This window comes from Chrysochloris asiatica, unplaced genomic scaffold, assembly GCF_000296735.1.
Source record: "Chrysochloris asiatica unplaced genomic scaffold, ChrAsi1.0 scaffold00166, whole genome shotgun sequence".
Classification (NCBI taxonomy): domain Eukaryota; kingdom Metazoa; phylum Chordata; class Mammalia; order Afrosoricida; family Chrysochloridae; genus Chrysochloris; species Chrysochloris asiatica.
In genome coordinates, this window is record NW_006408684.1 from 3,590,376 (window position 1) to 3,617,464 (window position 27,089).

At 36.9% G+C, this 27,089-nt stretch overlaps 1 protein-coding gene across 1 annotated transcript in view; it reads right to left on the reverse strand.

The window, feature by feature from the left end:
- LOC102812340 (RNA-binding protein 33-like) overlaps positions 1-27,089 on the reverse strand; it is a 163,970-nt gene that overhangs the window by 81,793 nt on the left and 55,088 nt on the right. Inside the window, exons 7-10 of the mRNA XM_006871302.1 lie at positions 23,283-23,454; positions 18,509-18,717; positions 13,927-14,215; positions 8,801-8,859 (exon numbers count right to left, since the gene is read on the reverse strand). Of these exons, the coding sequence (XP_006871364.1) occupies positions 8,801-8,859; positions 13,927-14,215; positions 18,509-18,717; positions 23,283-23,454 (729 nt within the window). The remainder of the gene's footprint in view (positions 1-8,800; positions 8,860-13,926; positions 14,216-18,508; positions 18,718-23,282; positions 23,455-27,089) is intronic.

The following is a 27,089-nucleotide window of genomic DNA, read 5'->3' on the forward strand; positions in this document are numbered from 1 at the left end:
AAAAAAAAAAAAAAAAAAAAAAGGGGGGGGGGGAATATTGAAAGATACTAAAAGAATGACCTACTGAGTCCCATCATGGGGCTGTGGGTTAATGCGCTAGACTTTAATGTTACTTTGAACCACAAAGTCGGTGGTTCAAGCTCACCAGCCGCTCCATGGAAACCTTATACAGGGTCACTGTAAGTCGGAACCAATTCAAAGACACTTAACAACAAGTGTGGCACTGTAGAATAGGCACTAGATGGTAACTCCAGGTCGGCAGTCCAAACCGACTCCTCGGAAACCCTATACAGGACTGCTATGAGTTGAAACTGACTCAATAGAACTAACAATAAATTAAGAACTAAACTCAATGAATGACAGATTAATGAAATAAACAGATGAGTGAAAAAGTTTACCTCCTTTGAGATGTCAGATAATACTGGACAACAAGATGTATGCAAATCATGGGCTTCCCTAAACCACACAACCTCTCATGTGTTGGTTTCCTGTACAGGTTATTTACATGGGCGTATTATTTATAAAAATATGGTAAGTGGAACTTGGGCATGATGGTGACTAGGAGAACATGAGCCTTTGCCCCCTGCCCCTTCTCCTCTCAACCTGGAATAGAGACATGCACATGCAAGTGAAGAAAAATATGGGTCCCAGATAGCACATCTGAGTTGTTATGCAATACTCAAACTTACACGTACTTCTGACAAAAAAAAATTTTGATTTATAAAATTACTGTTAACTGCGTTTTCTGTTATATGCAGAAAATGCAGCCTATTTCACATCCTGACAGACACAAGTCAACCACAATATTTTATTTGACATAAATACAGCCCCAAGAGACAGAAAAATGAACAGTTCCTTTAAGGAATGAAGAAACACAGGTTTATGGAACATGGATTATGCAAGGTTATGTTGTCTATAAATGATAACGCAGAACAAGAGCCAATGTTTTCAGACTCTAGTTTTATAAAGTGCTGCCTCCACTATACCACACCACTTCTCAATGTGCTGAAACAAATTTGACTTCAAGTAATATCATACAAACCATGGTTCCAAAGTCTCTTTATTAACATCTATCATTTCATAAGTATAAGGGATAATAAATTATCTATTCTACTAAATGCAGAATTATTTTAACACTATTAGTGAGTTGTTAATACCTCACCTAATAGAACTTTAAGTACTGATGTAAGCCTACCTTTTGAAAGAAAAGGCTACTTTAATCCTTTGAAATAATTGCTCTATTTTCCTTTTCTTTATATCCTTTTAAAAATCCAAAGTAGGAAATCATCATTCTTTCTGATATAATTCTTATACAAATTAGACTTTCATTTTTTTGCATCTCTTATTAATTACATGATGCTATCTATATTAATCCTACTCAGGAAGAACTGATAACTTCAGTTACCCACCACCCCCCCAAAAAAAAAACTTCGCATAAATTGCTTAGCACAAAGTTAATCGTATAAAGCAAAGAATAAAGAAGCTCTAACAGCTATTGTGTGATTTATCAGCTTCCCCCAAAGGGTCAGTCAGTATATTTTAATAAGACTAATTAAATACCTTAACAGTGTCATTGAAGCTGCATAAATCTTTAATAAATTACAACCTTTCTCTACAACATATTTTCATTTATTAATATCAGTTTAAATGCAAAGAACTATGTAAGAAATCAAATGACACTTTAAGGCCTCTCACAGTTAATTCTGATTAAATGGATTCAATGTGAAGTGACCCCTGACAGAAGTGAAAGGTGAGCCCCTCTACCTATGGTGTTAATCCTCTTAGTTCCATATTCCCCAGATAGTCTTTCTTCCAGGTTATATCTTCTATAAATACCTACATCCATTATTCCAGAAAGTGCCTTTCTATTCATAGATGCATTTGAAAAATTATGAAGAAGCACATATCGCATATCAAAGTACTCACGATGTGAATTTAAATACATTAAGATGTTATTGGTTCAAGCAGTAAACTAGAGCATATGCTAATTTTTTAAATTACAAAATACTGCTTTGATGAACCTACTAATTATTTATTTGTACTATTTCATAAAATTAAAAAGCTTTCAGCATGCTTTCCTCCCCTCCTCTCAAACCCCTCCCTTAATGAAGGCTCCATTAGAGTAAAATCCCCCAAGTTAGCATTTAGTGACAGCCATGAGCTCTGGTAGCGTAGTGGTTACGAATCGGGCTGTGAGCCGCAAGGTCAGCAGTTCGAAACTACCAGCGGTTCCGCAGGAGAAAGATGAGGCAGTCTGCTCCCGTAAAGATTTACAGCCTCGGAAACCCTGTACAGGGTCGCTATGAGTCGGAACCGACTCCACGGCACACAACAACAACAATCATTTGATGCAGTTAGGATTCAATTTACAAAATTCCATTTTTTTACCCAGTTTACATTTGTATTTCAGTATTCGGGGAGAAGGTTCCATATAGGAACTAAGAGAATGGACTTAAGACTCAAACTACCTTGGTTCCAATTCTACCTCCTATACCTGTTGTTCTTGTTAAGTGGTATCATGTCAGTTGTGACTCACGGCAACACTGGTATAGGGTTTCCAAGGAGTGGCTGGTGTGTTTGAACGTCTTACCTTGTAGTTAACAGTCCAGTCAGTAGTTAACAGTCCAGTGTTAACATGTAACACTGATGAAAATCTGGAATACCATTCAATATGTATGTTTTAAATTTACTACTGATTTCCCACAATATGCGCTTAAGGAAGATTGTATTTCCTTTTAAAAAAATAAGGTACCAATTATATGGGTGCTGCAGGATAACACACTGGACCGCAGGATTGCCTAGTCAGAACTGACTCGATGACACTTCACAACAACCTATCAACTGAAAGTGTAGTTGCTATTAGGTACCACTGAGTCAGTTCCCACTCACAGCGACCTTATACACAACAAACAGAAACACTGCCTGGTCCAATACCAACCCTCAAAATCATTGTACAATGATTGAGGCCATTGCTACCGCCACTATGCCTACCCATCTCATTGAGAGTCTTCCTCTTTTTTTGCTGTCCTTCCATTTTAACCAAGCATGATGTCATTCTCCAGGGATTGGTCTCTCCTAATAAAACTTTCAAACTCTATGCTGTTGTATTACTAAGGTGCCAATGTACTCAAGGGTTAAGTCTACCACATAGGGCACTATATATCTTGAGATCATTTATGAAAGAGTTTTACTACTTCAAGCTTAACATTTATGCCAAAAGTTAAGCAAAGTAGGTTATCACACATTTCCACAATACAGTTTTTATAGTATAAGCTTAATGGCTCAGCTCCCTTACAAGAAATGAATAATTATTTCAGGGAGTATTCCCTGGCCATTGAGATAATCGTGTAGACTTTAGTCTACCCCTATATCTCTAAAGAACATATGCAAAGCATCCTGACAGAACAGCAAGTAAAGCTAAAGGGTTACTGAATTTTATAAACCACCTTAAATAATAGCTGCTCCTGTTACTGCTGCAGATGGGAATTCATTGATATGATTAAATTTGATGGTATGATAATGTATGGTAATCATGATTAATCAGAAACCCACTAGCAAATGGAGGATGTTGGGTATTATGTCACCTGCATTTTAAACTGCATTCTCTCCTTGCAAGCCTGACAATATTTGACAGCTGGAAGGATCTCATCCCATTAGCCTGTTACTACTTATAGATCTGATAAAGAGAAAACGCCCATCACTCCTTCCCAGTCCTAAGTGCTAATAATTACAAGGAATTGCAGGCAAGTTGTAAAAACAGTAAGTGTTCAAAAGAAAGGTTTTTTTCTCCTCCTAGATGGAATAAAGTCTGGATTCACATCTGCAAGAGCTATAATCAGAAAGAAATGTAATTTGATGCAGCAGTCTCATCAAACATGATTTGCATGAAATGCCGTAAAAAACCACATCCACTAAACGTCAATCACCACCACCTGATACCATGCACCCTGTGAACTGCAAACAGAATGCTTTTCCTGTGATTTGCTTAACTACAGAGTAAACACAAATAAAATTTCATTTATTGGCTCTACCTAATAATAAAATTGCTAGGAAGATTAAACTTAAAGGTACAGTCCTTTTTAACCCATGATTTTTAAACCTAATTTAACAAAGAACACTAAGAAATCATTCAGTAGCCAAATTACTTGGTAATTAACTGGCTACCCTGAAATAACAGCATTTACTTGACACATCAATGAAAAATCATAAGACATTGAAGTACCCTAGGTTAAGAATCTTTAAAATGTTAGTGACTATGTATTTATTGGTATGCTCACAAGCAGTTACTAGTTGTGAGCATACCAATAAATGAAACAGAAACAGATTAACAAAACCTCAAAGCAACATTTTATTCCAATAAGATTAAGTGAACAAAGTTTAAGAACCACACAGTATATTTTAGAACAAACGTGAACTGGAAAATGCACTAATGGATAAGGACAGTATTTAAAAATTGTAAAGTAATGACACAAAAAGAAAGCAGACACCATCATGGACGTTGTGAAAAATAATGAGACCAACTTGTTAAAACAGCAAACATTTCGAAGTGAGAACAGAATTCATATACAGTGAAACTTATGAGAACTGGAACTTGGCAGGGCTGCCTTGGTTTCTGGGACTTGAAAGTTCTCTACCTCTCACTGTGGTGGAAAGTATTTGAATGTTTCTTCTCTGATGGGTTTCTGCCTGACGCACGTCCCAGCTCTCACAGGTTTTACTGTACCTGCTTACTTACACCAAGGTAAACTAGTCTCTCCCCTATTCGCACTACGTCTTCAAAAGAAAAAACTCAAAAAATGTAACTGTTTTGTTAAATTATATTCAAATGTTCTAACGTTACAGGAGACACTTTTAGCACAAGTAGACTGATGTTTCAATTATTTCAAAATGAGGGTGATTTACATTAACGTTAAAGGGTAAGTAGGAACTGACCTTGTAAGTAGGAACTGACCTAGTTGCACCCTGTAACCTGGAAACTTACTGTATAGTACAATGTACAGTATACATATCACAGAATTGCACAGGTACATCTCACTTGGCTGCTAACCAATAGGTTGGCAGCTTGAGCACCAGCCACTATATAGCAGAAAGATGAGACAGTCTGCTCTGTAAAGAAACCCTGTTCTACTCTTGTAGGGCCTTATAAGTGCATTATGATTTGGAAATGGCTAGATGGCACGGGATTGGTTTGCTTTTGGTTTTGCTGTGTACATTCTCAACAACAAAATTAATTAAAAGTTCTGGAACTGTACATGATATAATTTAACATTAAAAAGACAGACCTCTGTTTTACACTACACGACTTATGTAGAACTCCTAAGCAATCATATGGCGGCTCAATACTGAATCCCTGTGTGCATTTCTTCAGCCAACATTATTTACATCTTCTGTACATAAGGCTCAAAGGTAGGTATATAGCATTGAGGACAGGAAGACTGGGATTCTGAACCAATGAAGTTTACCTATAGACATTACTCTAATATCACACAAATGAAAGTAAACTTATAACTCTAATCTGAATATGCTACACTCACATACATATGTATTGAGATTTTTAACAGGAATAATTTATCACAAGAGCAACAGGAGTCATTAAACGACAGTATCACAACACATCCTGCATTTGCTTAACTGCTGATCTCATTGTAAACTACCACAGGGATTTCTATAATTCAAACCTTAGGTTTGTGTACCAAGAAGTATACTGATTCAGAGACTTATGATGAATCTGAAGTTAGGCTTCCTAACTTGAAGATCTTGTAAATGTCCGTGTGTGTATAATTATTTTAAAAAATAAAATTTCATTTAACAAATATTTACTGAATCCCTACTCCAAGACAATACTGAGAACGGTAATGCAGAGCATGCCATCATTCAAAAAAGGAGCTTTGATAAACCACAAGACTGTCTTTACCATTTTTATCATTTTACTTCAGTGAAAATTTAGTTTAAGGCTATGAGTCATGCTTAATTATGCTTATTCCTCTTGCAGTTGGCATACAGTAAGTAGGTCCTCATGAAATGTTTAGCAGCCAAGCTCAATTCAGTAGTAAAAAGGGAAAAATAATTTTATTCATAAAAGCTCTGGCTTAATCAAAAAAACAGAAAGCAGCTTTACAAAGCACCTTAAGACAGAGCTCCATTCTGACAACTTTGTCATAAGTCAGTTCTCATGCTAAGATGAATATCTGGGGGGCAGGAGGAGGGGAGACGCTTTCATTATTATTGTATTTCATTATCAGTATCTTTGAACACCAGCAGATCACATGCTGTAACACTGTGTGCAATACGCATTACTAATTTAAGATGTACAAAACCCAAAAACAGATAGTCCTAAATACAGTCTGTCTTAAACAAAATACATAGTAAGTCAGGGACTATCTGTAAAGCGTTTATTTCTCTCCTCAACAATATTTTGATTGACTTTTTTAAAAAACATAGACCTTACATGTATTTTTAAAAGTATGTCTCACATTTGCTCATTTCCTTTAAGGGAAACTGATTATAGAAATGAGAATATTCAAAACCACAGGTCTGCCATAACTTCATCTTAAGAGCTATTCTTTGGGCCTTAAAGAAACATACCGTATGTCAAACAATCTTAAGGACCTGAGCTTTGATTTCTAGCTCAATTCCTTCCCATCACCCACACACACACATCCCCCGCACCTTCTCAAAAGGAAAAGTATGCCTTGTTGAAATTTTCCAAGGCAGTTCAATAATATTTAACAACTTCATAATAATATTATGTTGCTTTTGTTTTAAGTGTCATTGAGTCAGTTCCAACTCATAGCGACTCTGTATAGTTTCCAAAGAGCAGTTGGTGGATTTGAACTGCTGATCTTGTGGTTCATAGTGCCACACCAGAAGCCCATAATAGTATGTAACTAACACTAAGTTCAATTTCTCAAAAAATTTATTTCATTCTTCTCTTGTAATATTCTTATTTGAGAGATTTTCTTCTAGCAGAAGATGCTATTTGCATAACTGAAAAATAAAAATCAATAAAAAGTGAAAGTATCTTTTAATTTTAGAGTCCTGGTATAGCACTGCAGGATAAAACATAGCACTGCAGGATAAAACACTGGACTGCTAACTTTAAGGTCAGCAATTCAAACCCACCAGCTATTCCTCAGAAATCCTACACAGGACTGCTATGAGTCAGAACTGACTCAATGGCACTTCACAACACTATCTTAACTTTATATCAGTAAACACATTTAAAAAACAGTATTTCTTACATGAAGTATTGTTTTAAGCCTCAGTCTTGAAATTATAATTGCTTTTTTCACTTTAAATTTTATCCCTAAAACATCTCTATAAATCAAATAAAGCATTCAGCAATTTAAAAAATTATTTTCACACAGATACTCACAATCTTAAAAATAACAAATAATTCTAAAAATGTTAATGGTTTTCAATAGCTGGCAGTTAAACTTTGTCACCAAAAAATGTTTCCAATGAGGTTTGAACCTTAAGGTTTGTAGTTCAAACTCACCAGGCACTCCCTGGGAACCACATACAGGGTCACTACAGGTCAAAAGTGACTCGATGAGCCCTAACAACAATGTCATCCAAGGTTATTGCCATTAATAAACCTGAGCTACTTGAACGAGTGTTTTAAATAGAGATTACAATTTACTGAATGCCAAGATTTTTTAAAATTGTTTTTAAAGCTTGATAATTTTAATAAACATCTAAATAAAAGGAAATGAAACCAATAAGAACCAATTTGAGAAACCATATCATAGCTAGTTGAATTCAAAACATAACCTACATTTAAAATTCTACACTGATTTGATTTTTTAATGATCACCTGATTAGACAACTAGATGCATAATTCATTAAAATCTTTTTATTAATGGTTATACATAAACATAGTTTCTGCTACAGTATCAAAGGAGTCCTGGGGTGGTGCTGTGGGATGAGCTGGACTGCAAGGTCGGTTTAAACCGCAAGGTCAATGGTTCAAGTTCGCCAGCCACTCCTCAGAAATCCTATACGGGTCATTATGACTCAGAACCAACTCGAAGGCACTTAACAACAACAACTAGAGTTGTTAAGCTGAAGAGTCAAATAGGTTTCACTGAAGCATTACAGAAAACGAATGTTGAGCCTAAATACAACCACCTCTGTTTTTTATACAAATGACTTCAATACCGTCTTTAAAAAGAACAGTCTCACTTAATAAAACCACATAGTCACATATTCAAGTAAAACAAAAAACCAATTGATTTTTTTCTATTTACATTATTAGGAAAATGGATGAAGTTATAGAAAGTTATTTGTGTATGTGTGTGTTGAGGGGGAAAATACATACTCTTTATTTAAAAGATATTTTAGAGAGCAATTCTCCATTTTAATATCTGAAACAAAAGGCTCATTAAAACTTTTGAGATTATTTTTAAAAACCAAGTAGAGATTCTCAGTTTTATTCCCTAGAATTTCATGTTCTTACCCACACATGTACAAACATACATACGCCCTGTAATAAAGCAAGGACCTTTGTACTTAACATAAGAAGGCAATAATAAAATGAAAATCCATATTCTTTCAGACGAAAGGCATTCCACTGATGATTCTGATTCAATAATTTTACAGTTTAACAAAATTAATTCTAGTCTCAAAACTCCATTGACCTTAAGCTTTTAACAAACATTTTCAACTACAGAGATTATTGTCAATATTTACAAATCCTTAAAATTATGTTTAGCTGGAACCACTTGCATTTGTGATATTAATATTACTTTGTAAATGTATGCTTATCCATATCACGGCAGAAGGAACAGCTGCTACTCACTGGGAATCTCTGGGGTCCTACAGCAGGTCTGGGCTGGCTTGGAACTGGTAGCAAGGGAACTAAAAGAAAAAACACCTATCATTACAAATATGTTTTACATAACAGTGATACCTTTTAGAAAAACGAAACTTAGTATTCTAAAACAGTCCATTAAAGGAAAAAGAGAGAGGAAAACTTTTATTTGCAGAATACAGCACCACAACAGAAGTTTAAATTCAACAGTGAATTATGACCAGAATTAAAATACTTTGCAACAAAGCAAGCTAGCCTGCCTTGCTTTTCATAGCCCTATCTAGGTTATTAAACATCAATTCTATATTACTAACTGGTGTGGCACTCTAGAACAAAGCACTGGACCACAAGGTTAGTTTGAACCACACAGTAAGCACTTCAAACTCACCATCTGCTCCTTGGAAACACTATACAGGGTCTCTATGAGTCGGAACTGACTCACCAGCACATAACAACTACAACAACCTCCAGTTAGGGGATCATGGTGGCTCTGTATGATAAGCAATGGACTGTGAACCATAAAGTCAGCGGTTTAAGTCCACCCACTCCTCTGAAGAAGAAAGATGTAACTTTCTGCTCCTGCAAGGATTTATAGCCTCGGAAACCCTATACATGGCCGCTGTGAGTCAGAATATACTTGACAGCACTTAATAACAATACTGTCATCACCCTCAATTAAGGTTGGCAGTCCAAACCCATCAACTACTTCTCAGAATTGACCCAATGGCACTAACAACAACAATTAAAAACAAATTTAAATAAAAATTCTCTAAAATCAAAGAGAGAAGAGAGAGGGAGGAAATGAGGAAGGGAAACAAGTATAGAAAGGAAAATTAATGCCATTTCAGTACTGCAGAAAATACTCAAATACAAAGAGACTAAACAGCATTCCATGCCAAGACTTCTCTTTGTGTTTGGTTTCTTCTGTTCTAGCTACATTTTCAAACAAGGAGGGTTCCCATAAATTTACTCAAAGAACAAGGAACCAAATAACATGAAAACAGATATTTTATGGTAAAGAAATGATACATTAGTTTCATACACTGTTTAAAACATATGTGCTATACTGATCTTAATTTAGGGGAAAGAAATAAAAATATAGTACATATTATATCTTTCACTAAAATGTTGTATCAGATGCACTTAACATAAGTTGTCTGATTATCAGGTGAAATTTACAATGCAGCATTGTAGTTCATTTCTTTTTAAAGCAAGTTGTAAAGATCAGACCTATGTTTAAAAATATTTGGACATTCACATAATTTATTATTATAAAAACATTTATAAGGGTACACACCAAACTCTTAACAGCAGCCACCTCTGAGGAGTAAAGAGAGGGTGGGAAAGGCAGGATGGGGTTAGGGAGAGCACTGTGAGGAGAACAAGGGATTTGATACACTTATTTATTGTTTTAGAAAAACATAAATGAACATATTAAGAGTAACATTCAGCTCTTTCTGCTACTAATTATCATTTGTCTACTTGTTATTAGAATGCATCATTTTGATGGAGTCCTAGTGTGGCACTGTGGGATGAAGCACTGGACCGAAAGGTCAGTCTGAACCACAGGGTCAGCTGTTCAAGCTCACCAGCCACTCCTGAGAAACCCAATATAGGATTGCTATGGGTCAGAACCGACTAGACGGCACTTAACAACAACAATCATTCTGATACTAAATGGCTCCCTGTTCAAAAATTTTATCAGTATTAAATATTTTAAGTATGAAGTACTGAAGAAAGTATCACTCAATGTTCAGAGTATCAATCTGCAGTCAACATGTTAACTACTTTAAAATGGTCTACAAGAGCCTCCTGAAACTTGGACCCAACTCCTTATTTTCTGTGAACAGTTCGTAACCACCAAAGTAATGTCTAGAAAAATTCTTTGCAAGCACCAGAAACTCACTGACGAAGATCAGAGCCTCAGTGGTTATAAAAATCACACTAGGCCACCTAACCATTCTCCTCTCCAATAACTCCTAGAGAAGGGGAAAAAAATCTCAAAATGATTTTGAAAGTAGAAACCAAAGAGGATGCACTGTTAGTATGAAAAAGGGAAGACAGAATGCCCACAAGTAGACCTTTACACAATGAAAAAACACTGGTGGTCAGCAAATACTTAGTTAATACTTTTGAGGTTTAAAAAAAAAAAAAAGATTCCTTAAACTATTTATACTACTTCTCCCACCCAAACAAGCTTTTCTCCCATGATATGAGTGTTGAGGTGGTCGCATTCAATTTTAAAAATTTAGTTCTTTTTTTTATAAAGTAAAAAAAAATGGATCTAATCTGATGAAACAGATGATGGGGAAAAGGTTCCAGAACTATACATGCTTGGTGGGTCTGTCTCTCTTTCTTGCTGCTCTGACACTCCCCATCACCTCCTTCTGTGTCTATTTGCTCCTGTCTTCCTCTGTCTATCTGTACTTAGTACCAGGAACTGTCCACCCTGACCCTCCATCTGTCCCTCCCCATCTTCTCTCTCTTCCTCAGTCCATCTCTCTCCATGTTCTCCCCCACTTCTCTTCCCCGTCTACATTCTCTAGCCATTTTCCCCCTTTACTCAAATTCCCTTCAGAAAATTCCCACTAAGGCCAAAAATCTCAAGGTACTAACAGTCACCGGCTAAATCTACGTCGTTGTTAATTAAATGCTATCAAGTAGGTGCCGATTCATAATGAAGCTGAATAAGGTTTCTTCCAAGGAGCAGATAGTGGGGGTTTGAAATGCCAACCTGTGGTTCACAGTCCAGGACTGAACCTACAGCGTTGCACTTATTATATATAGAAACTATGTGATGTATTTAGTCACACTTACTACATAGAAGATAGTTGATATATAACCTCTCTAAAGTACTATGTTGTTGTTGTTGTTATGTGCCGTGGAGTCAGTTCTGACTCATAATGACCCTGTACAGGGTTTCTGAGGCTGTAAATCTTTACTGGAACAGAAAGCCTCATCTTTCTCCCATTAAACAGCTGGTAGTTTCGAAATGCTGACCTTGAGGTTCGCAGGCCAATTCATAACCACTACTCTACCAGAGCTCCTTCTAAAGAACTAGATTCCTATTTAGCTTCCCCACCCACCCCCAAAACAAGATGTCTTTAACAGGTATAGAATATAGGCTTTGTACCTCCAAAGCTACATGAATGGTTCAATGAATACATGAACTTGTTTATAATACAAGTTTTTAAACTCTCAAAACCAACTAAGACTTTCTTTTCAGCATGAAATAGGTAGCTTTAGTGCCACACGTCTTATCATTAATATGCCTTTTTTGTACTTAAAGAACTATCAATTCCTATTCAAGCTCATTCATCTACTGAATAACCAACCAACTGCTCTGAAAGTTTCTCAGTATCTATACCTAGTAAGGAAGGATAAGTTTGCTCTCTCACCTGTATCAACGATTCTTTGAAGGTTAATGGAGGGAAAAACATGGTACACAAAAGGTACATTAAAGATAAGATATGTGTGTCACTAAAACTACCAATTTCGTGCTGAAAAAAATCTTAGTTGGTTCTGAGAGTTTAAAAACTTGTAAACAAGTTCATGTATTCACTGAACCATTCGTGTAGCTTTGGGGATACAAAGCCTGTATACTATACCTTTTAAGACACCTGGTTTGGGGGCGTAGGGGGCGGGGGATCACATCATTTTCATACCCGAAGACATCCTTAGCGTTTTCTTCTCACTTTACCACTATGTAGCTCTTAAAAGGATTGTATTTTTCTTGACGTTGTTGTTAAGTGATTTTGTATCAGTTCCAATTCACAGCTACCATGTATAGGGTTTGGAAAGAGCAGCTTGAGGAGTTTTAACCTCCAGAATTGCACTTCAAACTGACCTTGCAGTCCAGCACATTAACCTGCAGTGCCACTCTTAGACTTCTAAAGAAAATCTATGTACCATACCAACGGTCAGTTTCCCATTTAATTTTACAAGAAAATAAATAGTAGACACGGACATAAGTAAAATTAGTCCAACAAATTAGAATTATTACAGTTCCACATTAGGGAAATGCTTGTAAGTAACAATCTGCCAAGGACTATTTTAATGAGAATCATATGCTGCCCTTGCAACCAGGTATGCATTCACTCATTCTCTCAAACTGTGATTTAATTAGAGACTGGCACCATGCTGGGGACTGGAGATGAAATGGAGGCAATGCACAGTCCCTGCCCTTCCGAAGCCTGGTCTTACAGGAGGCCTAGGTGAAGCAGTTCTCCACAGGGTGGGAAGTACTGTAGCAGCACAGCCCATATCTCACTGCCCCGTCAGCAGTAACCGCTCCCCACCCCTTTGATACTTGGTTTTCACTTGGCTTCTCGTACTCTGCACTCTTGGTTTCCTCTATAGCCCAAGTGTCACACCTTCCCATCGTCCTGTGACAGAAAAGGTAGGGAGAAGAGGAATGTCTAGCAAACTAATATCAACTCCTGACTTATGTGTTTGCTTATTGGCTGTCTGTATCTGCTAAAATGCCAAGTTCATGATTGTAGGAAGTTTTGTCTGTTTTATTCACCAATATTCAAATGCTGGGCAGAAAGTAATAGCTCAATAAATGTATGTTAAGCAGATACAGGAAGGTATGTTTCATATAAATTGCTAAAAAAGGGTTTCCCGGATTCAAGAACACACTTCTGGGATAACAACACCAGCAAGAGAAATGTTATTCTATTACAATTAATCGTTTAAATGTGGATTTGTACCTCTCAAGCAGCAAACACTGGAATGAACATGGTATGGTGTACACTGAATAAAACCCAAACATTAACACTTATTACTATAAACACTATTATCATGAAATTAATGACCTATGACATTACATACATTTCAACAATTATATCTAAATGTTTTTAAAATTTAAATTGCTTTTTGAGTACTTTCTAGTAAATTATAAAATAAGTGGCTCAAATGTTTAAACAAATGAACTTGGCTGATCAAGCTAAAATGTGTCTTATAATGGACAGAGAAAGGAATCAACTCATCTTCATAAACTTGAATGTGAAAACTATTTTTCCATGGTGAAAAATGATACACATCCTTTAGATGCACAGTAACCTGTAACACTACTTCAAAACAGTCAAAGAGAAAGAAAAACCAAAACATACCTTGGACAGGAGTTACTACAGTTCCTTTGAAATGTGGATTTATGTGTATATTCTTGGGCTGCTGTGGAGTCACTGGAGGCGGGGTCATCATTATTCTAGGGGTTTCTATTTGGGGAGGCATATGCATTCCTTGAGGAGGAGAGGGGTGATGAGGATGCTGTAAGGGAAGCAGAGGCTGTAGCTGCTGTTGCTGGAACAGACTTCTAATTGGTTGCTGCTGAGGAGGTGGTGGTGGTGGTGGAGGTGGAGGTTGTGGCTGTGGAGGTGGAATTAATCTTGGAGAATGAGTCTAAAATCCATCAAAAAGAAAAATTCAAATATATCAACATTTAGAAGAAAAGTAAAAGGATACTGTGTTACAGATTTATATGGATTAAATTTTAAAGTTACTTTTAAAGAAATCAGTTCTCAGTTACAGCATCTATATAAACAGCACTATAAATAAATTGCTCTTTTTATTCACAAGGACAATGTGAGTCAATCTCAAGAGGAAAAAAAAAAAATAGCCCCAAATCTCTGGCATAAATTTTTGAAAGGAAAAAAATCCAGTTCAAGAAACAAAACAACCACAATGAGCAAAGTCCTATGCTGAGTACAAAAGACAAGCTGCTCTCTCAGCCCTCCCTATATGCACAGTCCTACTCCTTGTCCTACACAGAATCTTATTTAAAAAAAAAAAAAAACAAGGCAGGAAGCACGTATAAGTAATGCTACTACAAAATGAGGTAGGAGACAAACACAAAGGGACAGAGAGAAGTGGGGAAGACAGCAACTGCACTAGAGCGATGGGGAAAAGCTTTGAAAAGTTGGTGTTTGAACTAGGTTCTGAAAGAAGAAAAGAGATGTGTAATACCGAAAGAAAAACAGCATTTCCTAAAAGAAGCAGAGAAGCAGAAGTGTTTACATGTTTGGTGAAGTAAACTATGGCCCTGGCCATACTTCTTTGAAAAAGAAGAAGGATGGAAAGAATTTGGAAACTACACAAAGTGGTCAGAGACCTTGGATTACTTTGTCAAAGAGAGTTGCCAGAGAGGAAATCACTAACACAGCACCAGCAACAGCTCATGTGTACTGAGGTCTTCCATATTTTAAGGACCTATTTAAAGGGTCTGATGCCGTAGGATCAGCACTGGACTCCAAACCACAAGGTCACAAATTCAAACCCATCAGCTGCTTCTTAGAAACCCTACACAGGGTGGTTATGAATCGGAACCACTCAACAGCACTTAACAACAACATATATAAATTAACTGACTTAATCATCTCAAACATACTGTAGTAAGTTCTGTTACTATTCTTTTTTCAAAGTAAAATAGTCGGTGATTAGAAGAGCTGAGATTTGAATTCAGATAATGATATTCTAAAAGCTGTGTTTTTAACTACTCACTACTCAATACAGGCCACACTGCCAACCTCACAGTAGAGGCAATAGAATAGGTGTGGCGCTGTGGGTTAATGCACTGGACTGCAGTCGTTTTGAACCACAAGGAGGGCGGTTCAAGCGCACCAGCTACCCCTTAGAAACCCTATACAGAGTCACTATGGGTCAGAACTGACATGACGGCACTTGGCAACAACAAGTACAAGTTTTCCCTGAGTTGGCGCCAAATTAGGTGGTCTTTTGAACAGCAAACCAATGACTTTGTAATTATGCCATATGCAATGTGTCTAATGAAGAATCACCGATGATCTCTTTGGAGGAAATGTGCGGGAAGAATATAATTGCAAACAATGGGTAAGATGGACTAGGTATAGAGGAAGAAAAAGACCACTTAATAGGCTTTAGCAAGAGTTCAATGGAAGAACAGTCATGGTCTGAAGTGAACCAGGAAAGCTGTAAGGAAAAGACATTTTAGAGGAATGAATTGAATCTAAAATCAAATTCTATATGGCCTTGACTTAACTATCCCTTCCTTGCGTAGGTTTTCCAAACATTCTAGTGTAATAGTTTAAATCTGTTAGTAAATTCACAGAATCTTGTACATCCTTTTCCTAACTCATCACATTTGTGATTACGTAGAAGAGCAGGAATCTAGTTTCTAGTCTTCACAATTGTACACCTACAGGTAGTACATGAATTGACATAAGGATGCACAGTTAAAAGCTGAACTGAACTGAAAATAACAATTAACTGAAGAGCATAAAGGAATTTAAAGGGGAAGATCCTGTGTTGTTGCAAGCAAGTAAAGTTTAGGGACTATGAAACACTGTGTCGAGATGTACTAGACAGCTGGGAGAGGGAGGCTCTACAACTTAAAGAGAGTCAGGGCAAGAAAAGTATTTTAGAAATTAAGTTGACTTGAATCCTAAGTTGTACGTAGAATTTACAATTCTAGTCTTGGGAGAACTACAACCAGTTTTGGGGTACATGGAATTTTATTCTTGTATGTTCTGGTTCTGTCCCTTCTCTTGCCTTTTTTCTGCTTTAATTGTGGGGTTCTTCAGGAGTTTGTTTTTAGTCCTTTTTAAATTCACTATGATCTGCCATCTCTAAGTGAACTGTTAGTTCTCTGAGCTTAGCCTGTTTCAGTGAGGTAGGCGAGGCATGTATTTCCTCTGTTTGGAGAAGAAACAGGAAGTTCAGTGACTTTTCCAAGATAACAGGCTCATGGTTATGAAAAAACAGGTCTTCTGTGTCGTGTTACCATCCCATTGAATCTGCTATTCAATATACGGCAAGCATAGGCTGAGACAGAGGGAAAAAGAGAAGGTAGGGAGATGGCAAAGCCAAAAAAAAAGAAACTGAGGTTGAGGCTTTTTGATATTAGAAATGTATGTAAGAACAAAAAAGTTTGTGAACAAAAAGCAGTTACTAATATCATCAAGTTCTATATGCAGTAATTAAGCCATGGTAGCACTGAGGTGGTGTGCTGTGGAGTCAGTTCCGACTCATAGCCACCCTGCTATAGGTTTTCCAAGGCTGTAAATCTTTATGGGAGCAGAATTCCTCCTCTTTCTCCCGCAGAACAGCTGGCACTTAACCACAGAGCTTGAATTGAGGTTAGCAACCTGACTTCTAATCAGTAAGTTACCACAGTTCCTAATTAAACCATGGCTCCTCTTCATTTCTTTACATCAGAATTAGATGGAGGTCCTGTGCTAAAACCACAAATAATCTTTTCTAATTAACTTCACAAATGTGTACTTATTAAAGTATGACATTTTTTACACAGAGGAAAAGTTGGTGTTCCTCTAAATTCATATAAATGACAAGTAGAAGATACAATAAACACATATTTTATTATATAAATTTGTTTTAAAGACTGACATTTGAAGGAAAACTTCATAAAATCCTGAAGCTAACTTAAAAAATGAAAAAAAATTACTATAACTGCTTTTCTGAGATGCTCTATATTTTTAAATAAAGGAAATTAAAATTAAGTCAAAATAACAAATATATGATCGATTAATAAATTCTAAAATAAATTAAGTATTTACGGATGGTGGTGGTTATGTGCCGTGGAGTCGGTTCCTACTCATAGTGACCCTGCACAGGGTTTCCGAGGCTGTAAATCTTTACAGGAACAGAAAGCCTCATCTTTCTCCCATGGAACAGCTGGTAGTTTCCAACTGCTGACCTTACGGTTTGGAGCCCCGATTTGTAACCACTACACTACCAGAGCTCCTATTTATGGATAGGATGTGAGAATTATTCTGACTGAAATTGTCACGTCAGGAAAATCTATGGTAAACGGTATAAACAGAAAAATATTTTTATAAAACAACCAACCACAACCATTGCCTAAATTATACAGCTTATAAATTCAGTATTAAGTCCTCGTTTGGCACTGTGGGTTAATGTGCTGGACTGCAAAGTCAGTTTAAATCATAAAGTCACCAGTTCAAGCTCACCAGCTGCTCCTCAGAAACCGTACACAGGGTCGCTATGTGTCGGAATCAACTCGAGAGCATTTAACATCAACAACAACGTTTAGAGGAAGTATCTCTATACAGGTAAAAGGTAACACCAAGGGTCGTTTAGTGTTCTTGCTATTTGAGGACACTGGGTCTCTTATTAATTCCTTATTTGCTTAAGTAGTTGTGGTATTGAATTATTTATTCCACAGTGCTGTAGGGTAAGAACTGGGCTGCAAGGTCAGTTTGAACAACAAGGTAGGCAGCTCAAACCCACCAGCCACACCTCAGAAACCCTACACAGGATTACTATAAATCAGAATTGACTTGATGGCACTTATCAACAACAACCAGATTATGTAAGGAGCCCTGATGCCATAGTGGGTTATGAGTTGAGCTGCTAACCACAAGATCAGCAGTTCAAATCCAGCAGCTGCTCCTCAGGAGAAAGATGAGGTTTTCTGCTCCTGTAAAGATTTATAGCCGCAGAAAGGGTCATTATGAGTCAGAACTGACTAGACAGCACAAATCAACCACCACCACCAGATTATATGAGAACTGGATGTCTAGAACTGTGTATGAAATCGTACTATAGATCATAAATCACTATTCATATTACTAAATTGTAATTTCAGATTAAGAAAAGATAAAAGTAAAACCCACATAAAGCACTTTTCATTTGTGCTTCAGTTTAAGGCTATCATAATAAATAATAATAATAAATTACCACTACAGGAGGCTGTGTAGGTAGCAGGGCAGGTCTATGGTCTTTTATTCTTCCCCTCTCACTGTTGTCTCTTCTCTGGTCTCCCATTCCACGACACATTAAAGAACCTCCTCTCCTTCCTCCCCGCCTTGAACCGTAGCGGCCCTGCTTATGCTGTCGCTCTCGTTCTTCAAATTCAAGCAACGCAGCTTTGGCTTCAGCTGAAAGTTCTATTTGAAAAAAAAGTGTATGTGTTAGATACCTCTTCCAAGAGAGTAAAACAGATTTGTGAGGAGAAATACATGATAATGAAATGCTGGAGCAGCAAGTGCTTCACCCTCGGTAAACACTGAAATTGTAATAGCAAATAGGGTCAAATCAGTGGCACTCAATATCCTTTACATATTATCGGTTCAAGAAAGACAGGCTCTTCCTTTGAAATAAAATGTTATCTACTGAAATTTTTTTTTTTTTAATTTCATTTGAGATCAATAAAATGCTGATGAAAGCTACAAGGGGGGAAAGGGGTATCAAAGTTACATTTAACAACTGCCCTTAAATGCTAATCATTGTGTGACCATTTTCTCTAAAACTGGCCACTGCCATACCATTTTTAGAAAAACCAACTGACATCAGTCATCAGTTGGCTACAGCAGTGCCTCCATGAGTACTATTTTCATATTAAAGCCAATGAAATAAGTATTAGTAACACACACTATACAGCAACTCAGGAAACAAAATAAAGCACTGCTTGCTCTGATTTAAAACTAAAACTATAAAGAAAATCATCCTGATGCCAAGTACCAGAAGAATAAAAAACTCATTCGAAGTTTCGGACTTATACAAAGTTTTATTGTGTGGAGACTCTTATAAATACAAAGTCTGATTTAGAAGTCATATCAAATGAAAGCAAAGTTACATAGTAATAAAAACTTACTAATTCAAACATCTGTTGACCATTTAGTAGATGGCTCACCACCCTGCCCAATGTTTTAGAATATAAAACATGAATTTATACTCCATTGGCACATTATTCTAAGATCCAACAAAAGAGTCTAAATATAGGCCCTGAATTTTAAAATAATATTTAATTGTGGAAATACAGCTTACACTGGGAAATGTATATACATTAATAAAGATTTCATTAAGTAATACTGAGAAGCATTCCTATGCTTTTTTCCACACTGAAGAGTAAATCTGAAAAGATTCCCACATTCTACCTCATATACCTTTGATTCCATATAAGCTCCAAGTTTTTCCAAAACCTCTAAGCCACATTTGTTTCTATGGTATCCCCTCCCTTTCAAAAGAATCTAAAACCTATTTGTAAGAAGATTTAATCTCTTTCTAACAAGGAATGACTTTTATTCTAATCTTGACTACATCACTGGTTCACATACACACTTTATGCAGTGAATCAGCAATTATTTTTCTAGTGGTTCTAAGTGTCAAGATTAATTTCAGTATCCCCAGTAATAAAATGGTTTCAAATGACATCTTTAATCAGCAAGTAAAAATGCTTTCCTCCAATTGAGACAAGCTGTCACAAAAGGTCACCAAAATATGACAGGATGGAAATTACACTTGTAACTTCAACTGAAATGTTAATTTCACTTTAAGTGTTTTCTGAACTATGTCCAGATTTTAAAGTAAAGAGAGATAGCTCGATATAACCAAGTTTTACACTATATTGTTCTTTTCTATAATATTAATACATATTTGCACGTAAATAATTTTATAATTATACATTGGACTAATACATAATGGATAAATGTGAAATACACAATTTGTTTGACAAAATAAAAGTAACTGAAATGATATTAACTACTGTTGAGTTGGTTCTGACTCATAGTGACCCTGTATAAGGTTTCTAAGGCTTTAAATCTGTGCAGGAGCAGAAGAAAGCCTCATATATGGTTTTCTGTGTGTGTGTGTGTGTTTTTTTTTTAAAGATGACTGAATCAAGAAACGAAAGAAAGGTTTGCATATAAAAGAACCATGATAAAAATTTAGGACAGTATATTATTGCTGGCACTAATGCTCTTAAATTGCTGTTTGTTGCTGTTGCTAAGTGCGGTCAAGAAGGTTCTGACTCACAGTGATCCTATATAGGGTTTCTGAAGAGCAGCGGTGGGTTTGAACTGCTGACCTTGCAGCTCAATGCTTATCTTACAGTGTCATATCAGAACTCCGAAACTGCTTACTAGATGATATTTTTTTCCAAAAATCATTTGCCTTAAATAATTCTTAAAGCTGAAATAATAAAACAACAATGTAATATGTTGCATATACCAATAAAACAGATTAACATGAAATCTGGACATCTATTCGTTTATAATAAATAAAAACGGCCTGACTAAAATAAATGTATGGGTAGATTAGTGAAAGAATAAATTTACTGACTGCTTCTAATGCTTCGAGGAATCCTGGTGTGGTGCTATGCCAGACTGCAAAGCTGTTTGAACTGCAAGGTCGGTGGTTCAAGCTCACTAGCTGTTCCTCGGGAACCCTATACAGGGTCGCTACGGGTCTGAACCTACTCGACAGCATTTCACAACAACAACAACAACAATAACAATGCTTTCAAGATAATTGGAGGTCCACTTCATAGGTTAAAAAATAGCTGACAGTTATGCACAACCCTGGAATAAGGCTCTGGGATACAGGGATAGAGATATGGTTGGAATGGGGAAAAGGGGGAAATAATGTTAAGATGCTTGGTTTTCCTTGCATTATATTATAAAACAGACACTGGAAGAGGAAAGAAAGGAATAGCCAGAAATATCACCATAGAAAGCTTGCAAGTCCGTCTTCTGCCTATAACTGATTGGAATACCTAAAATGGGGCTACAACGTGCCCACTGAAGGAGGCTTCCTATGGAGCCTTTGCATTACATAAGACCACAGTGGGATCCTGAACCACATCCAGAATCTTCAGAGGTGGGAAATTTCCAGTTGAAAGGACGAGCAGACCAGTCTGGAGTGGCTAAAAGAACAGAAGATACTTCTTGAAAGAAAACCTGCATGAAAAATAAAAAATAATATAGGCAGACCAACTGATTACTACAAGAACAAGCAAGATGCTTGGCTCAGGAGACATCAAGGCAAGTGGTGGGGTCCCTTCAGATCAAAGCTCTTTTCAAGACTAAAACTCAATGGGAATACATGCTCTGATTGGTGACCACGTTCGTCACCGATAAGGAAAAGTGAGGGAAAAACAGCAATGAAGCTGCAAGCTAAGCCCTACAATGTTCAGTAGACTCCTGTGAACCCAGATGGAAACCTGGTTGGCCAGCAAGCAGTGCAGCAAGACCTGGGGATTCTTGGGCCCAGAGTCAGTGACACAGCCACAGAGGACTAGAGTGGAGAGTGAAGAGTCAGCTGATAAGAAGAGAGGACATATGCACAAGAACACCCACACTTGCAGATAATACCCACTTGACCTGGCTTCAATGACTAGATGATCAGAGCTCAACTAGAAGAAGAAGAGGGAAAAAAGAGTAATCTGAAATAATTTGATGAACTTGATCTACACCTATGGATGCAGTAGCTCAAAGCGGGTACAAATCTTTACAGCAAGGATCATTCCCACCCCCTCCATACACAAAGTACAGGAGGGATAGGCAACTTGGACATTGGCTACCTGAAATGGGGGGGGGGGCTAAAAAGGCAAGAAGCGACTAGCTTACAAGCTTTCAAGAGGGAGCCTAGATCAGAAGGTATGGAGGAGGGTCAAATCTCCACTGAGTAGTATCCAATCTGTCTGGGCGGGACTGATAAAAGGAAATGCGGATAGGTCTCTTGTGGTAAAACAGTGAATAATTGTTATCAGGACTGATTGTGAGGTTTGAAAATATAAAGGTAGACATTTTGTAGCAAAAGGAGGGGAGTGATTAACTTTGCAGTCTAGGAGCGGAGGTCCCTGGGAATATCAAGGGAGAAGAGCGGAGAACGGGACCCTACCCAGAGAAGCACTGATTCCTGAGAAGGAGGCAGAGATGATGACGTGGAGAGATGGAGCAGCTGGGGACTTTAGACCCAGAGAGGGAGAGGGGCTGTGTGCTGACGACCGGGGGGCAGGCTTGCAGGATATACCCTTTGGTTGGTTGATGATGCATGGAGGAGATTGTAACCTTGCAAGTGAAATAATATATGATAGGATGAATGTAAAGCTAATGTTCTCCCATGTAAACTATCACGTAATTCAAAATAAAACATTAAAAAAAAAAAAAAAAGCCCACTGGAGATCTTAAAAAGCAATGTTTACTAAGAATGATATTCAATTAATTATTTCTATTAACTAGTCACTTTATCTCATCAAATACTTAAAAGTACTAATAGACAAAAACAAAGGAAAAATAAAAAAGGATGATGATGACAGTAAAAGGTACACAATAAAACCAGGCTGGTCTAGGGACCTATGGTACTTTGGCAAGGGTAAGCTGGTTCTTAGTTGCCATCTGATGCCATCTTCTCAAGGTCATCCAGGAACCGCCTCACACTGCATGTGTGAGTAGAGCTCTATGCCACAGACTCAAAAACGAAAATTACTTAAAAATAAACAATCTTTAAACATTTTATTTAAACATTTTTAATTCAGAGACTAATATTTTATAGGCTTAATTTTACAGCACCGTAATGTGGCATTACCTTAAACAGGCCATTTATCTCTGGATGACATTCACAGTAATATATAAAGTTAACCTTTTTTGGCCTATTTAACTAATCATACCAATAATATGGAGGAAGTTGAAATGGGGGTGAAGAAGATGGTAGACAGGCATAAAAAAGTTACCCAAAGTTTCTGGAATGTTTCTTCTCTCTCTAGTTACATCTGAAAGCCTAATAATTGTTCCTTCTTTTCTTTCAGTTTTGAATCGTAATCTCCCCGATTCTTCATCTTCATCATCTTCTTCATCTGATTCTTCTTTTACGTCCTTCTGGAGTTCCAAAGTTTCCATCCCTCCCTATTTTACAGAGCAGACAGACAAAACAAAAAAGGAGAGAGAATGAGCTCACAGTCTTTTCAATTAAATACTGAAGAATGCTAAAATATTTTTAACTATTTACATTTAAGAGGTGAACAAACTGGGTATTTTCCTACTACGCTGCTGTTCAGTGCTGCTGAGTCAGTTCCGACTCATAATGACCCTTTATAGGATTTCCAAGGAGGGGCTAGTGGGTTTGAACCACCAACCTCGCTATTAGCAATCCAGTACTTATCCTACAGCATCACATCAGGATTCCAACTAAAAGACCAGGTACCACACAAAGCTGACTCCAGAAAAAAATTAATCACAAATATTGAAATTAATGTAAATGTGAGAAAAATTTCAACTACAGTTAATATAGAAAATCTCATATCCTGATGCTAGGTAAACTTTTGAGAGACCCAACATAAATAAAACTAAGAGTAATAAAGAACTTCAAAACTTTAGATTTTAGGAAAGTTCAATAGCATCAATAAATTATAGTTTCATTTTTTTCATATATAACACACCTATGCACACATGCATATAATACACATAGAAAACTAATATGCGCGAGGGGGTGGTTTACACTATCTCAAAAAGAAAAATTCCTAATACACATGTCATTTGCATAAAAAATATGATGAATAACGTTGTGTAAGCTTATTAGTATGTGACTTATCTTGCAACTTGTGTTAGAGAACATCGGATCCCTTCCAGTAACACAGGATCAAAGCTCTAATTTCTTATCCAATTATTCTCTGATTCTCATTGCAAAGTAAATGATCAACATTTGCTGGTCCCTTACCTCCCTACCCCAGCCTCCAAAACAGGTCCTTCAACCTCTCACTTTTTTAGACTTCATTTCCATTATTTAGAGTTCATGATTACTAATCTGGCCTATAGGAATATAATTGGATTTTTTTTTCTTCAGTCACTTCCTGTTTTATTTTTATTTTAAATGTACTATATTAGTAGGAGTCATGGAGCAGTACTGTAGAATAAGCACTGGACTGCTAACCACCAAAATCAGCAATTCAAACTCAACAACTGTTTCTCAGAAACCCTACACAGGGTCCCTGTGAGTCAGAACTGCACTCAATGGCATTTAACAACAACGTATTAGTATTCACAACAAAACTTTACCTTTTCAAACTAACAGTAGTTTCTTCATCAATAATTCTTATATTGCACTGTATCACACATGTTCTATATGACACTAATGACTGTTTACTATATTAGTTACAGACTAATATAATGGGTACCTAATTCTATATGCAAAAGAATGAAGTAGGACCTCTACCTCACACCATATACTAAAATAACCTCAAAAGAGATCCATCACCTAAATATAAGAACTAAAACCATAAAACAGAAGAAAACACAGAGGCAATGCTTAGAGATTGCTTTCAACAACAGATTCTTAGATATAACACCAAAAACATGAGTGTGAAAGACAAAATAAACTGGACTTCATTAAAATCAGACACTTTGTGCATCAAAGGAATTTATCAAGAAAATGAAGAGTCAACTCAGAAAATGGGAGAAATTATTTGGTGACCATATATCTGATAATGGTTACCAATCAGGCTGCGAACCACATGGTCAGTAGTTCAAAACTACCAGCTGTTCCACGGGAGAAAGATGAGGCTTTCTGTTCCCATAAAGACTTACAGCTTCGGAAACCCTGTACAGGGTAGCTATGAGTCAGAACTGACTCCACGGCACATAACCACCACCAACCACTCTCTATAGAATTACACTGATAGTTTGGCCAGGTCTACTCTCTCTAACTAGATTAGACCTGGCCAAAGTGTCAATATCATGAAACAGGGAAAGACTCAGAACGTGTCACAGAATGCTCTTCCGGGGTAAAACAAGACAATTAAATGGTACCTTGGATTGAATACAGGAATGGGAGGAAAAAAAAAAAAAAAAGGCCAATGGTGCTGGGAAAGGGGGGCTGGGGAACAGTGGGGTAGGGAGAGGGGAGGACTGTGAAACACAAATAATGCCTATAGTATGGTTAATACTTTTTTAATGTCATCTGACTTCACATCAATTAAAAGTATGATTAAAATTATACAATTATCTTGTAGAGATAGAAAAATTATTAGAAAAACTCAACAGTGAATTAAGACATACAAAAAAAAAATCTCAGCAAACTAGAAAAGAACTTCAATGTGATGAAAAAGCCTTCAGTCTAAACACTTAGTGGTGACACCTCAAGAACAAGACAAGAATGTCTGCCCTAAATGTTTCTACGTTACATCATACTAAAGCTGAAGGTTCTAATTAGTACAAAAAGGCAAACGAAAAAGAAGGGGAAAAAGGGATACAGATTAGAAAAGGAGAATTAAAACTACTGTATTAAAAGTCATCATGATTATTAAAATGTTCAAACAACCTGCCCCACCCACCAGAAAAAGACTCATTACTAACAAATTAATTCCAACTCAGTAATTCAACAGAACAGAGTAGAAGTATCACCTCAGATTCCCAGGTTGTAACCTTGTACATAAGTTGTTGTTGTTGTTGTTAAGTACCGTGAAGTCTGTTCCGACTCATAGTGATTCTGCACAGGGTTTCAAGGCTGTAAATCTTTATAGGAGCAGAAAGCCTCCTCTTTCTCCCACAAAACAGCTGGTAGTTTCGAAATGCCAACCTTGAGGTTAGCAGCCCGACTCGTAACCATTACACTACCAGAGCTCCTTGTACATAAATTGAACAACACATATTTCTTCCAAGGAGCAGCAGGTGAATTCAAACTGGCCAATGTTGTTAGCACCCACTTCATCACAAGGGCTCATATTAAGATGGTGTCTGTTGTTGTTAAGTGCTGTCAGTGCTTTCCTACATAACAACATTATGTACAACAGAATAAAATAATGTACAGTCCTACGTCATCCCCACAATCATTGTGAAGTCATTTGAGCACACTGCTGCATGTCTTATCAATCCACCTTGTTGATGCTCTGCCTCTTTTCTGCCAACTCTCTACTTTACCAACCATGGTATCCTTTCTCCCCTTTAATGACATGCTCAAAGTACATGAGACAACTCCAACAAATTTAGAACTCTAGAGGAAATGGATACACTTTTAGAAAAACACAATCTACCTAAACTAACATAGAGTCAAGTAGAAAATGTGAACAGACCTATAACAAATGAAGAAATTGATCAAGTCATCAAAAAACTCCCAACCAAAAAAAAGTCCAGGGATAATTGGCTTTATTAGTGAATTTTACCAAACATTTAAAGAAGAACTGGCACCAACTTACTCAAACTATTCCAGAATATACAAATGGATGGTAAATTTCCAAATAGATTTTATGAAGCGAGTACAACGCTCAGACCAAAACCAGGCAAGGGAATAACTAAAAAAGAAAATTATAGACCAATGTCCCTCATGAGCATAGATGCAAAAATTCTCAACAAAATTTTAGCCAATAGAATTCAGTAACATACCAAAACAAAAAGTATACATCATGACCAAGTGGGATTCATTTCAGGGATGCAAGAATGGTTCAATATTAGAAAAACAATCGATCCGGCCACCGGCCACCTTGCCTACCCTTGGCTCACCTCTCCTCAGCCTGGTCATGGAGGGGCTGGCGGCGGGTAGCACGGGG